Source organism: Microtus ochrogaster, chromosome 17 (genome assembly GCF_000317375.1).
Source record: "Microtus ochrogaster isolate Prairie Vole_2 chromosome 17, MicOch1.0, whole genome shotgun sequence".
Taxonomy (NCBI): Eukaryota; Metazoa; Chordata; class Mammalia; order Rodentia; family Cricetidae; genus Microtus; species Microtus ochrogaster.
In genome coordinates this window covers 13,627,562-13,642,266 of record NC_022019.1, presented here as the reverse complement: position 1 = coordinate 13,642,266, position 14,705 = coordinate 13,627,562, and the positions used below count along the sequence as shown (strand labels likewise).

The window sequence follows — 14,705 nt, the reverse complement described above, 5'->3', positions numbered from 1 at the left end:
ACATATGCACATATGTGTAGGTGCCTGTGGAGGCCAGAGGAGGGCATCAGATCCCTCAGAGCTGGAGTTGCAGGCATTTGTGATTCACCTGGTATGGGTACTGGGTTCTGACCCTTGTCTTCATGGTTGAGCAACAAGTACTCTTGAGTTGTTTCTCCATCCCTGGACAATGAGTGTGTACCCCTTCTGCTGGCATGCGTGTTTTACAGATGTGAAAGGGCAGGTGATTTGTTAGGGATCAGTTGAGTTAATTAGTGATTGCAGTGTTAGATGTATGACAGTTTGAAATTATGGAGTTTTTAGATCAAGGTTTCCTTGTGTCCAAAGTCTTATCATTACAAAGTACACGAGCTGTGGTCACTGTCTTGGCTGTTGTTCTGCTCTGAGCCAGTGTGGTTTGTGTAGTTAAAAGATTCTGGTAGAAGGCTGTTGAACAGTTTTCTTCGAGGACTATGTGTCAGAGGTGGTGGCCTGAAGTTTTGAAGGCAGTCGGAGCCAGGAGGGGTTTGCCCATGCCCTTCAAACATGCCCTACCTGTTGCTTGTTTGTTTTTAGGGTCTTCTTTTTCTGGGATAACCTGGTGTATTTACCCTGACCCCTTAAATTTTTTTATTTTATTTTGTCTCTGTATCATGTCCTTCATTTTAAAAGCTTTCCTGGTTTTTTGACTGTGAATTTCTCATTTGCCTTATTGTTTCTGGGTGGCTTCGGGAAGGAGGGATGGTGGCGAAAGGTCTGCTCTGCAGAGAACACTGCGATGTGTTAAGAGGGTTGGATTAGGGATGTCTAAGGAATAGTTAGGACTAGGGGAACTTTAATCAAGGCGAGAATCAAATGAGTAAAGAGTTAGCCTTTCAGGGTCAAGGCTGACAAAGTGATATCCCAGAACAGGCAGTGTGTATGCTGTGTGGGTGAAGGAAAGCTGGGTACATTGAGTGTTGGCAGGGGCCAGGTTGCCAACAGAGTACAGGAGGCATTTACTGAGCAAGCAGCGTCTTGTGTTGGCCTCTGATAAAAGAAGCAGCTCAATCTCTAGAGATTCACAGGCTCCTCAGATGACAGCAGACAGACCTGCTGTCAAGAGACAGATGGCCAGAGTGCAGTGGAGTAGTTCGCGTCATTGGTGTGGTGTGGGCTCTCGTGGATGGATCCGCATTTCTAATTCACTTTTCTGATCTGTGGGAGGGCTTAAGCAAGCAGAGAAGTCAGATGGTGGCAGCAGTGGCAGCATGGTCTTGTCTGGGTGTGGGAACATGGAATCAGAAAGTGCTGAGGTAGCCTGAGTGAAGGGACCGGCTGTCTGTGGGTGTGCTGAGGAGGCTTTGCAGACATCACTGACAGGGAGTTGCAGTGGATCTTACTGATGTTTACTGTTCATCATTACTGTAAATAAGAAGGGTTTTCCAGGGCTGGGAAGGTAGCTCAGTGGTACAATACTTTCCTAAGGTGCATGCATGTGACCCTGAGTTCAGTTCCCAGCATCACAGACATGCACGCACATGCACACTGTGGAGTTGCACAGAGCTGAACAAGTAGCCCAGTGAAACATCTCCCTTCCATGTGTTATCCTAATCAGCTTTTCTCCTCTCCTTAGATAATCCATTGCTGGAAGCAGGCTGTTTGTACATTAAAGAGAAGTCCCTCTTCTTGTAGTAGGTCCTGTGGAGTTCCAGTAGTTTGGTTATTTTGCTGATGTTTTCAGGTGCTGAAGCCTCTTGCATCCTATTCTCAAAGCCATGTTTTATCAGTGATGCTCAATATTCTTCAGAGTTGAGTGGAATATTCCAGATGTTGAAGAAGAAGTGGGCTGGGATTGTAATGATATCCAGACTTCTTACAGAAACCCGCCTGTGAAGGTTGAGAAGCACCTGTGAGGTCATTCAGTATCAGATTTTAGTCCTGTCAGCTTTGTTCTGTGTGTATAAAGGAGGTTGGGGGCGGGGTGACCAGTGAGAACTCACTGTCATCATATTGTGTTTGGTTGCTGGTACTGCCAGTTGAATCCAAAAGAGGAAGCAGCATCATTACTCTGGGTGGCTGGATTAAAGCGAGCTCTTTGTTTTCTTTCTTTGTTTCTTCAGATAGGCTCTCTTAAGGGACTGGCCTCTAATTGACTTTAATCCTGCCTCCACCTTCTGTGCTCTGGGAACTAAAGCACGGTACAGGCCTGCTTTGTGCAGTGATAGGGCAGAATCCCAGGTGTCATGTATGCTAGACAGGCATTCTACAGGCCAGTTGCATCCCAGCCTCAAGTTCCTTGTGATGTGTATGTGCTTTTTAGAGTGTGTCAGAGTGGGATCGTGTAATCAGAGATTCTGTATATTTCTAATTATGATCATTTCAGCAGTTTAAATCTTTAGAATTGAAAGATGATTGTGGACAGAATGGTGGTATGGCCTTTAACCTCAGCCACCAAGAGGCAGAGACAGGAGGATTTCTGTGATTTCCTGGCCAGTCTGGCCTATATAACAAGTCCAAGCCAGCCAGCCAACCAGGACTATATAGTCAGTCAGTCTTTCCCCTCCCCACACCCCCAAAACAGTGAAGGACAGAAGAGGTGGTGGTGTTTAGATTTTATTGGTTGACAGTGGTAATTGGTTGATTTATAATTCATTCTGACATGCTTATGTTCTTTTTTTTTTTTTTAATTTAGTTTTTTGAGACAGGGTTTCTCTGTGTAGCTCTGGCTGTCCTGAAACTTACTCTGTAGACCAGGCTGACCTCAAACTCAGAAATCCACCTGACTCTGCCTTCCAAGTGGAGTGTGTCACCACTGCCTGGCTTTGTTTATGTCTTAAGTATATGTAATATTTTTTAATTACTTTTAAATCATATATTAATTTTATTTTTGTCATTGTCAAAGGTATTAATGAGACATTCCCAAAGATTATCAGTGTACATAAAAATCATCATTGAATGTCTTCATATTTGTCAGTCTGGAGATTAGGAATGTAATTTGATTAGTTTTTATGGTATGATTTATTATTTGAGTGAGAAGTGAGCACAGGCCCCTTAACAAGATCAGTAGGAAAGAGTAAGAGAATAGTTTATCACAGATGCCAGTTTCTTTCTGAAATACCCAGCCTTTACACGTGGAGTTCAGGCATTGCTGGCAATGGAACCCAGAGCCTTGCACATGCTAGACAGGAGCCCCCACCGCAGCCACATCATGTTTTCCACACTGATCTCTTCCAAAACAACAGCACCTTCTATGTTGATCCACCTGGATCATTAGCATTTTCATCTTCAGTGCTGTGGTTGTCTGTTCACCACTTGGGAGACGTTAGTCACTGCAGACAAGACTTGCATTTGGATGCCAAAGTTCATGGTTGGAAGTGTGATGAGATAGAGAGGTTCTGCATGGTCTCAAAGCCTCTTCCTGCTAGCTGACTATCAAGGACAAAAGGAAGCATGGTAACCTTAGAGTGTGGAGAGTGTCACACCCTAGCCAGCAAGCAGAGTAAGCTCTGGACATCTCATGTCTCCTGGTGGGATGCATGCACAGGGTCATCTGCTGCTTGTGTTGACACTTGCCAAGCACACAGGCTGAGCTGAGTCGTGAGGGAGCATTAGGCAGCTAGTCTGAGGGATGATTTGCAGACAAAGTGGCCAGTGTTTCTAGGTGTCCATCACAGCCAACATCATGACAACATATAGCCCACAGTCCTGGACCAGAAAAAGTACACCAGTGACAAAAGTTGGCAAAATGTGAGTAGGACTGGCTGTAAACTTAATAGGTTGGTTGTATGTTGATAGATCTGTCCTGGCTTTGGACACTTAACTGGGGTTCTGTAAGTCATTAGCATGTAGGGAAGCTTGAGCAAGTCTGGGTGGAAATTCCTTGTACTATTTTTGTAAGTTTGAAAGTACTTAAAAATGAAGTTAAGCAACAAGAAAATTAATTCAGCAGAGCTGGGAAGTGAAGACTGTGGCTGACATGCTTTGTGCCTGCCCTTTGGATGGGTCAGGAACTGGCTGCATTTCTTTGCAGTATCTGTATCTGTATCTGTAGTGATGAGGCTTGCCGTGGTTTCTGGGTAAGGGATCCTGGGATCCATGAGCTGTGGCTGTATGGGATTTCAGCTCCCTGTTGACAAGGTCTCATTAATTAATCTACTTCTTTTTGTAAGGAGCTGTAATTATGTATTGAGGTGTCCTGTGACCAGCAGGTTACCCGAGCTTTGTTGTTTGGCTCCCAGGCTTCGTAGCTGGAAATGTACCCCTGTAATTGACTTGCTGGTTTGTTTCTGTTTTTATTGGGCTGCTTTGAATTCAGGTGAGTTCGTCGGTTCTTCTGCAGTGAGTCATATGTTCAGTTTGATATTTATTGGTAGCCTCTTAGGAAGAGCTGATTTTAAAAGTTTTTAAAATTTTGTTTTATTTAGGCTTGAAATATGTTAGATGTATGTTTTTGTTCTTAGAAAAGGCAAGAATTTTCATATACTTATTAAATAGTAAAATGCTGACGTAAGTCCCACCTGGGAGCCCTATGGTATGTCTTAGGTTTCTTTTTCTGTGTTGAAAACCATGACCAGAAGCAACTTGAGAAGGAAAAAGTTTATTTTATTTGTCGTCCATCTCTGAGGGAAGCCAGGGCAGAAACTCAAGGCAGGAAGCTGGAGGCAGGAACTGAAGCAGGCCATGGAGGAGTGCTGCTTACTTTGCTGGCTGGCTTTTCATGGTTTGCTCAGCCTACTTTCTTATACAACTCAGGATCATCTGCCCAAGAGAAGTACTGCCCACAGTGGCCTTGGCCCTTCCACATCAATTTATTTATTTATTTATTAATTATGTATACAACATTCTGCCTCGATGTATGCCCGCACGCCAGAGCAGGGCGCCAGATCTCAGTACAGACGGCTGCGAGCCACCATGTGGTTGCTGGGAATTGAAATCAGGACCTCTGGAAGAGCAGCCAGTACTCTTAACCTCTGAGCCATCTCTCCAGCCCTTCCACATCAATTGTTAATCAAGAAAATTACCGCACAGACTTGGCTACAGGCCACCTGATAGAGGCATTTTTCAATTGAGGGTCCTTTTCCCAATTAACTCTAGCTTGTGTCAAGTTATCAAAATACCAACCAGGTTATAGGTAACAGAATGGAGGGAATGAACTCATTGGTAGGTGCCACTATTCACAAGAGTGTTGGTTAATGTGCGGCTCATGGGTTCTAAAATCTGAGCTATTTGAATTAGCATGGGAGGAAGATGGTGGACTCGGGGGTTTTGAAGACCTAGGACTACTTTAGCTGGTCCTTTAACTTTTCTAATTCTTAAATTTCTCATCTGTAAGTTTGGACTCATTAGTGCATCTGTGATGTGTTCTTGGCCTGTAGACATCTCAGATGCATGGCTGCATTTTAACCAATCTGACCACAGCTGAGAATTGGCTTTGCCTACAAAAATCTGTAACAATGGTAGCATTTGTCATTAACCTGTGTTATAGATTCCAAGGTTTTAAAATGGTTTTTTACATTTATTATGTGCTCGTGAGTGTACCTGTGTATTATGCATATGTGTGGCAGTCAGAGGACAGCTTGTGGGAGTTGGTCCTCTTCTTCCACCCTATAGATTCTAGGGATCAAACTCAGGAAATCATCAGCTTGGCAGCAAGCGCCTTTACCCTCTGAGCCATCTCACCAGCCTAGGGCTTTTTGTCAGGAAGGTTTCCCATATCGTTTTAGTCCAGAAAGAAAAACACATTTTCTTTAACATCTTAACTCTGTTGGATGTTTTACCCCAATCTACCAGATACTTGTCACCATTTCCTAGACATTTATTGTCTTCATTTCAAGTCATTTGGTACAAATAAATGTCAGATTTCTTTTAGAAGAGAATCATAGGAGACAAAGGGACAAGAAACTTGTGGATAACGAGCGGGGGCATTTGTATGTAGTATTTTTCCAAACTTAGACTGGATGTTTCCGTTCTCTGAGAAGGACCAGGTATCACTATTCTTGTTTCACTCCAAAATCAGGAGGACTTTCCTTAAGTCAGGAGAGGTTCCTGTCTTTAATGTCAGCACTATTTTGGGCTTAAGGCAGGAGTGCTACAAATTTGAGGTCAACTGGCTCCACACAGTAAGTTCAAGGCTAGTTTGGGGAGACATAGGACTCATCTTTTTTTTTTTTTTAAATATTTATTTATTTGTTACGTATACAATATTCTGTCTGTGTGTATGCCTGCAGGCCAGAAGAGGGCACCAGACCCCATTACAGATGGTTATGAGCCACCGTGTGGTTGCTGGGAATTGAACTCAGGACCTTTGGAAGAGCGGGCAATGCTCTTAACCTCTGAGCCATTTCTCCAGCCCCCAGAGGGCTCATCTTAAAACAAACAAAAAACAGACAAATGCACTTGTTTCATCCTTAAATTAGTTTGAGTTTGCTGTGTGAACCTAAGTGAGCATGGCTGTTATTTGGAATTCTGCCCTTGAGTGTCAGGGAAGAAGGCACGCCTGCCTTCAGTAGGTCCAGGGAAAAAGAAGTATAATTGTGTTTTTATGTCTGTGACGAGGGAGCACATGAAAGCAGCCCAGTTCAGGGGTGACCATTGGTGATCTGGGGTGAAGGGTCTGTGGGAGTTCTTCATGGGATCTCAGGCCTTAGTTTTTGTTTTTTGTTTTTTTTGTTTTTTTTTTCTGGCAGTTTCAGACAGAGGGCTGGAGGGGGAGGTTGAAGTGCCCAGGCAAGTGAAGAGGGTGTGTACTGAGCAGCCCAGTGAATAGGAGCTCACTGGCAATCAATTAATTGTTCCTTTAAATGCAATTTTTTTCCTGAGCCAGAACAGAAGTCCTACTGGATAGAAAAATCTGGATAGGTAAGAGCATAAGCTACTGCTGTATAAAAGCTCAGGAAAGTTCTAGAAGGGAAATCAGACCACAGGTGGTTTTTGTTAGAAGGAATGATGGTTAACAGATATTTGCTTGCATGTATATCTGTACACTGCATGTTGTACCTGGTGCCAGGAGGCCAAAAGAGGGTATTGCACTGTATGGAACTGGAGCTGCCGTGGGGGTACAGGGAATTGAATCCCAGTCTCTGGAAGAGCAGCCAGTGTTTTTAAACACTGAACCATCTCTCCAGCCTGAGACAGGATTAATTAATTAATTAATTAATTAATTAATTAATGAAGCCCAGGCTGGTCACAGACCTATACAGTCCTCTTAACTTAACCCACTTTCACTCTGTCTGGGGTTGCAGAGAGGTAGGTGCCACTGCACCTGGCTCAGAAGTCAAGCTTTTGAAAGAATTATTTATAAGGCATATACAGGATGAGCAAAAGCAAAGAAGCAGAGCCATTAGGACTTTAAGACTCTCCCTAAAGGTTTCCCCAGTGTTCAGATCCTTCCTGCTGGAGAGAGACATGGTAGTTGTAATCTATTCCCTCCCATCATTGGTATTAATTTACCTTTCATTCACTAGTTTCAAAAATAATATTTTTTCTCTCTTTTCTTTTTTATCCCCTTTCCTTTTACCTTCCCTCTCCACCTTGTCACCCCCTTCCCCTTTGAGACAGAATCTTCTGTAGCCTAGACTGCTCTTGAACTTGCTATGTAGCTCAGACTGACCTTAAACTCCTGATCCTCCTGCCTCCAGCATCTCTGCTCATAGGTTATAGGTGTGTGTGCCTGGCTACTGTTTTGTTTTCTTATTGCAAATTTGCATGCATTTATTTTTTTTTTACTGTCCAAAAAGAGTTTTCTAAACATGCTTCTTTGCTAACACTTGTCCCCTTTCTTTCATGTCCATGGCGACACCATTCTCTGGAACTCAGGAGCCAGCCGAAGGTAAGAGTTCTTCACATGGTGCCTGTAGAAATTCCTGTGTATACCCCTGAAGTATTCAAAACAGAAAACTCCTTCTCCTTGCTAGTTTATAAAAGCAGCATAAGCCTTTGGCTGTCTCATGATTCCAAAGCTGCTTATTGACCCAGACAGGACTGGAAGGCTATGGAGAGCAGTGACTTTGGCCAGCTCTTCCCAGTCTCCTAGCAACCCAACACAGATTTCTTGTGTGCCATAGATTAGCATGAAACTGATTTTTCCACAATGTGCTCACTCTGGGCCAATCCAATTCATATTGCTTCTAGGCAGTGGGGTGCTTTGCCAGACCTGTGGAGTCCTGATGGGACCCTCATTTTGGACTTCAGATTCCTCTAGGGTCTGTGTTTGTATCTCACATTGGAGCCAAGTCTGAGACCGCCCTTAAGTTTTCTTAATTACATTTTGAAGTTAATTGTGTGTGTGTGTGTGTGTTTTGCACACCCACAGCACATGTGTAGAGGTCAGAGGACAACTCTCAGGCATTGGTTCTTTTCTTATACCTTGTGGGCATCAGGGATTGAACTCAGGCTTGATGGCAGACCCCTTTTTCCCACTGAGCCAACTTTTGTGTGGGAGTGTTGACTTCTTTTGTCTTCCAAGGGTCTTTAATTTTTGAAAAATATTTGTTTATTTTATGTGTCTGAGTGTTTTGCCTTCATGCATGTATGTGTACCTTGTGCATGTCTGGTGCTCATGGAATTGAGAAGAGGATATAGGGCCCCCTGGGACTGAAGTTACAGATGATTATAAGCTACCATGTAGGTGCTAGAAACCCTGTCCTCTGCAATAGCAGCAAATGCTCTTAAGCACTGAGCCTCCGTGGGTCTTATTCTTATATGTCCTCTTAAGTCAGCATGGAGCTTTTAACTGGACAGTTCTCTGAAGTGACTTAGAACTTCCAGGAAATTCCATTGGTCTACATTCTTGGACTTGTTTTTGTTTTACAGCCTGTGGTTGAGTTGTAACTCTACGCTGTTACTGTTGCTAAAATATGTGTAGGCATGCCTTTTGGGATCCCCAATGATCTTTTAAACAGTGCATGGATATGACACTGGTCTCCTTATATGTCTGAACTTTTTCTCTGTGAAGAAGGTGCTGGGTTAATTTTGCTTTTTATTGGAACAGAAGCTGGAGACCAGTAAAGATATGAGGAAATAAAAACTTGCTATGTTTATTTAGTGAACTGTTCTCACTGTTTAGAGAAATGTATTGCAAGACAAAAAGTCTAAAAGGAGGGGCTGGAGAGATGGTTCAGCGGTTAAGAGCATTGATTGTTCTTCCAGAGGTTCTGAGTTCAATTCTCAGCAACCACATGGTGGCTCACAGCCACCCATAATAAGATCTGGTGCCAACTTCTGGCCTGCAGAGACACATACAGGCAAAACATTGTATATGTAATAAATAAATATTTTTTTTTAAAAAATGTCTAAAAGGGGAAAAGCCCACATTCTTAACAGATTGCTTCCTCTGGGGTAGAGGTGTGGTTGGCAAATGGGAGACCTTCATTTATTTATTTTAAAATTTATTAATTTATTTTGTATGCACACTCTCGCATGCTTACCCTGCCGTGTGCATGCGATGTCAAGCACTTAGGGGGTCAAAGGACAACTTTTGGGAATCAGATTTTTTTTTTTTTCACCAGTTGAGCCCTAAGAAATCAAACTCAGGTCATCAGGCTTAGTGGCAAGCACCTTTAACCTCTGAACCATCTCACAAGCTCTCTTTTTATTTTATATTTTTCTGTGGAATTTGTTAGCGTGACTATGTATTTCTTTTCTGTTTTTTGGAAACATTTTGGATTTAAAGAGCTAATGTTTATTTAGAAAGGAAACAAGGGAGGACAGTGGGGGAGGGGACAAATTAAAATGGCGTATTCATGAAATGACATAAATGCCAAAAGGAAACCCACTGCTTTGTATGCCCACCTAAATAAGTGTAATAATAATAATAATAATAATAATAATAATAATAATAATAATAATAATAATAATAATAATAATAATAATAATAATAATAATAATAATAAGAATGGAGCCAGGTGTGGGGTGCTGCAAACCTTCAATCCCAGCAGCTGGAAGGCAAAGGCAGGTGTGGATCTCTGGAAGCTTGAGGTCAATCTGGTCTCAAACAAACAAATCGTTAAAGTTCAAACTCAAAAAATAGTATAATATAGTATTTGCCGCTTATAGTGGAAAACCCTAAAAGCATGAAAACCACTCAGATGGAAGGCCTGCTCTGTGTCATACATAACTTTCAGCTTTAACATCCACAAATTAGTACAATTAATCTGCTCGATTGTTGGGGCTCAAACCTGGGACTTTGTATGTGTTAGACAAGTGCTGTACCACTAAGCTACAACCAAGCCCATTCCTAACTATTCAACATAGTGAACATATTGGGGTTTTTTGGTTTTGTTATTTTTTTTTGTTGTTGTTTTGTGAGACAGAGTTTCTCTGTAGCTTTGGAGCCTGTCCTGGAACTAGCTTTTGTAGACCAGGTTGGCCTCGAACTACAGAGATCTGCTTGCCTCTGCTTCCCAAGTACTGGGATTAAAGGTGTGCGCCACCACCGCCCGGCCAACATACTGTTTTATAAGGGAGCAAAGCATTTCATTAGCAAGAGAAACAAACATAGTCTCTGGAAGGCAATGTTCATTGTACAACGTTTGACAAAGTGGGCAGGCTCTAAAACAGTAAGAAGATAATAGCTACATAAAAGTTGTTATCAAGACATACTTGACAGTTTTTGTTTGTATAAAATACTCATTAATTTGTATCTGCAAGTGGAGCATGCACTAAATCTAGTGTGATTATCACTGAGTTTATGAAGTTTTGGGCTAAAAGGTATTTGTAGTAATTTACAAAATTGCTAAAACTGAAAAGGGAGCCACTCAGTGTTTTTGGTAAATAAGAATACTCCTTATTAGTTTTCAGTCCTCTAAACAAGAGTCCCAAACTTCTTGAAGTTTGCTTTCTTTGACTTAAGTTGTGCTAGGTAAGTGCTGGTATACTGGGGTAGATACTTTAAGTGAAAGAGGAGAGAGAGAGAGAGAGAATGACTAAGAGTGTTAATTAATTGTTGTAAGACCCTGCTTTAGAAAACCACCTCACCAAGAAGTAAAAGCAAACTTCTTTTTATAGCTGCACACACATAGTTGCTGTTGTGCATTTTGTCTCACAGGCTTCTCTGACTTACCATTGGAGATGTCTTCCATGTAAGGGGATCACTGTGTTGTCACTGTGGGGTTATATGCATCACTAACCCCTACTCTCTGACCTCAAGGGTCAGTATTTATCTGAGGGATTGGGCAGCTGAAACATGATCACAATGTAGCCAGGCTGTCCTGAAATTTGGCTTTTCTCTTGCCTTAGTCTCTCACGTGATGGGATTACAGGTTTGTGCCATAAGGCCTGACTAATAAGTTATAATAATGGCAATTGTGATGTTAAAGTTTTGTTCTTAATGCACTTTATGTTCCCTCTGCAACAGATATTTGCATATGATCACTGTTTCTGGTCCATGGATGAATCCGTCCGAGAGAAGTATGCAGGTAACTAAGCACACTGTTCTGTGCAGTTAGTAACATGAAAGCATCTTGTGTGTTTTCCATCCACTGCCATGGTATCATTTGGTGTAAATTTTAATCACTGTCCAGGCAACTGCTTCCAGCATTTTGTGCTGTCTAGGGACCAGGAGGCTTCAGTGAGATGTTTTTATGTGAGATGATAAATACTGTGACTGTGGGATCTCATGAGGTCTTCTAATGGAACCAGGAGCCTCATTACAGGCATGTAGACCCTTATGATGTCTGTGATGTGCTGTAGAGGGACCTGGTATAAGTAGAGAGAAGCCCCACACGGGAGCCCAAGTTCTAGTCCTTAAAACCTCTGTGGTGCTCACTAATTCTTCAGGCCTGCCAAAGCGTCTGTCTTCTCTCTGTACCACAACCCCTCTCAGTTTCCTCTTGCCCCAAAGTTTCCTTTGCTCCCCAAAGAGAACTGTCTCAGCCCCAGTTCTCAACAAGTTTAAGATTGTGTGACAGCCTTCTGTTCCTTGCATCCCTGACTGTCAAGGTCACGTGTTTCTAAGCAGTATCTTTTACACACTGAACATAATATTTTATTGCTTCTGATATGGTTAACAAAAAAACATTTAAGGTTCCTTTGGTCTCCCTGGCCTAAGTGGTGTCTCCATGATCACCCAAATTCAGAAGTGTGATAACTGAGCTGGTAAATTAATAGAATGTGAGGCAGATGGAACACTTTGCTAGGCACAGCAACATTTGGTTCTTCTAATTTTTTTTTATGTGTATGATTGTTTTGCCTGCATGTGTGTGTGCCACGTATATGCCTGATCCCCATGGAAGCTAGCTTGAAGAGGATGTTGGATCCTTGGAACTAGAGTTATAGATGGTTTTGAGCTGCCGTGTGGATACTGAGAATTGAACCCAAGTCCTCTGCAAGAACAGCAAATGCTCTTAACTTATGAACAATCTCCTCGGCCCCTATTTCCAGGATATCACTCTCTGTTCTAACTATTGTGAATTGTAAGTCGTGTAGCCTGAAATTTTCATGAGAAAAGGAAAGAAAGGAGTTGATGTGCATGATTTTCTGAACTCTAGTACATTTTGAGTAAAAGGATGGTATGTAGTTGAACTCAGGCATATCTAGGTCCTGAGTTTAAGTTTCAGATGTTTAGGGCCAGTGAGGCAGTTCAGATGATAAAGGTGATTGTACCAAGTCTGATGATCTGCGTTCAGTTCCAGGACCCACATGGTGGAAGGGGAGAGCCACCTGCTAACGGTTGTCCTCTGATCTCCACACACTTGGCAACACATACAATAAACAGAGATTGTTGAATCTTAATTGTGGACAGTAAAATAAGCAGCTCCTGAGCTCTCTGCATTGCATGGCTTGATTTGGGTGGCCTTGTTCACGCATGTGTTACAGGGAACCCTTTACTGACTCTTCTCATTCTAACTAGAAATAACCTGTGGGGCAGAGGCTCTCAAGCTTAAAAATCTTGTTTGGGGATAAACAGGCAGATTGTTTCGTTTTATTTGATTTCTTATTTGTTTGTTTGTTCTTTGCCCTTAAAATATTATTTTCCTGTCCTTTAGGTCAAGATGATGTTTTCAAGTGCCTTGGGGAAAACATCCTTCAGAATGCATTTGATGGCTACAACGCCTGTATCTTTGCCTACGGGCAGACAGGTAATGTGAACTAACACGTAGTCCACACTTGAACATCCTTCCATGAAGAAGATGAAGCCACGTTTACTGGGCTGCTTGCTTACTTACCCTGTGTTAGTTTTTCTCATAGGTGCTTAAATTAGTCAGTGCCATATTTTTTCTTAAGATAGTACAATAAAATTGGGATTAAAATCCTTTTTCTTTATTGATTTTTTTATCCCTCTTCTCATGCAAATTGTTTTTCAATCTTCTAACAATTTGCAAAGCTGTGACCATTGTGTTTATTATTGGCTGTGTCTGTATATTGTAGTTCTTTAAGGATCATGACAGAGAGAATACCATAAAGAAAGAACCCACTTCTGGTGCTGGAGAGATGGCTCAGTGATTAAGAACACTTATTGCTTTTCCTGAGAACCTGAGTTCGATTCCCAGCACCTACATAGTGGCTCAGAGCTATCTGTAACTCAAGTTCCAGGGGACCTGACACCCTCTTCTGGCCTCTGCAGGCTCTAGGCATGCAAATGGTACACAGACATATGGGTAAAATACCCATACATATAAAGTAAAAATTAAAAAAATATACTATTTATTTATTTTTTCTTTGAGACAGGGTTTCTCAGTGTAGACCAGGCTGGCCTTGAACTCACAGAGATCCACCTGTCTCTGCCTCTCAAGTGCTGGGATTAAAGGTGTGTGCATCACTGCCTGGTTAAGAAAATATATTTTTTAAAGAACACATTTGTTAATAGTTTACTGGGCATAACTGCAAAGGGATTTAGGATTTTATACTTCATAATTAAAGAAAACCAATTTAAAGTGAAACTAGCTGCTTTTAAAATGGTTTATCATGTGATCTGGACAATGCTCTTCATAGAACAGTCTTTATGATGGTTTTGGGCATCATGTGTTGTGCCCAAAAGAACAGAAATTCTGAGCCAGGCGTGGCAGATGCTCTCTTGCCCATGCCTCTCACCAATGGGCCTTTCTGCTTTATCATTTCCTCACTGTAAAATGTTTTTACTGTAGACCCTCTTGTAGGATTGGCATAATGGGTTACCCTGTGCACACTTTAGGAAAGGCCTGGAATGAGAACACTAGTTTTAGGTATTGTGACAGGTGACACAGCAGGACTTGTGCGGTGGAAAGCACTCACTTGACTGCAAAGCCATTGGTACCTGAAGGGCGGATTACACCTAAGTGTTATATGTGGGTTCCTGGTGGTAGGACTGAGGCGATTTAATCTTTCCCTTGTTCATTTGTGTTTTCCATCTGTCCTTCCTTTATTTCTGTCTTTTGATAGGATCTCCTTCTGTAACCCAGTCTGGCTCGGACCTTGCTATCCTCCTGCCTTAGCCTCTGGAGTGCTGGTGTTAAAGATGTGTACCATCACACAGGTTTCTGAGTCTTCTTTAAAGAATATGTATTTCTGTTACAATGGAGAAAATGCTTGTTAAAAAATAGAGGAAGATTATTGTTTGTTCAGTGTACTGTTAAAAGAGTAACAGTAAGTTGTTTTGCTTACTGTTTGTAAGAGTAAGCTGATTTGCCCCAAAACCCATGGGTGCCTTTGTCTTTTGTGCTTTGATTTCAGTAGTTAGGAATATCTATAATAACAGTATTGGATGATTTTAACTTACTCAGAAAACTTGAAAAATCTTGCTATGTTTTTGGCAATTTTTTTTTTTTTTT

At 41.8% G+C, this 14,705-nt stretch overlaps 1 protein-coding gene across 1 annotated transcript in view; it reads left to right on the top strand.

Annotated features, from left to right (window-relative positions):
• Kif13b (kinesin family member 13B) overlaps window positions 1-14,705 on the top strand; it is a 150,105-nt gene that overhangs the window by 41,476 nt on the left and 93,924 nt on the right. The window contains exons 3-5 of the mRNA XM_013349264.2: window positions 7,777-7,789; window positions 11,315-11,375; window positions 12,945-13,037. Coding sequence (XP_013204718.1) covers window positions 7,777-7,789; window positions 11,315-11,375; window positions 12,945-13,037 — 167 coding nt within the window. The remainder of the gene's footprint in view (window positions 1-7,776; window positions 7,790-11,314; window positions 11,376-12,944; window positions 13,038-14,705) is intronic.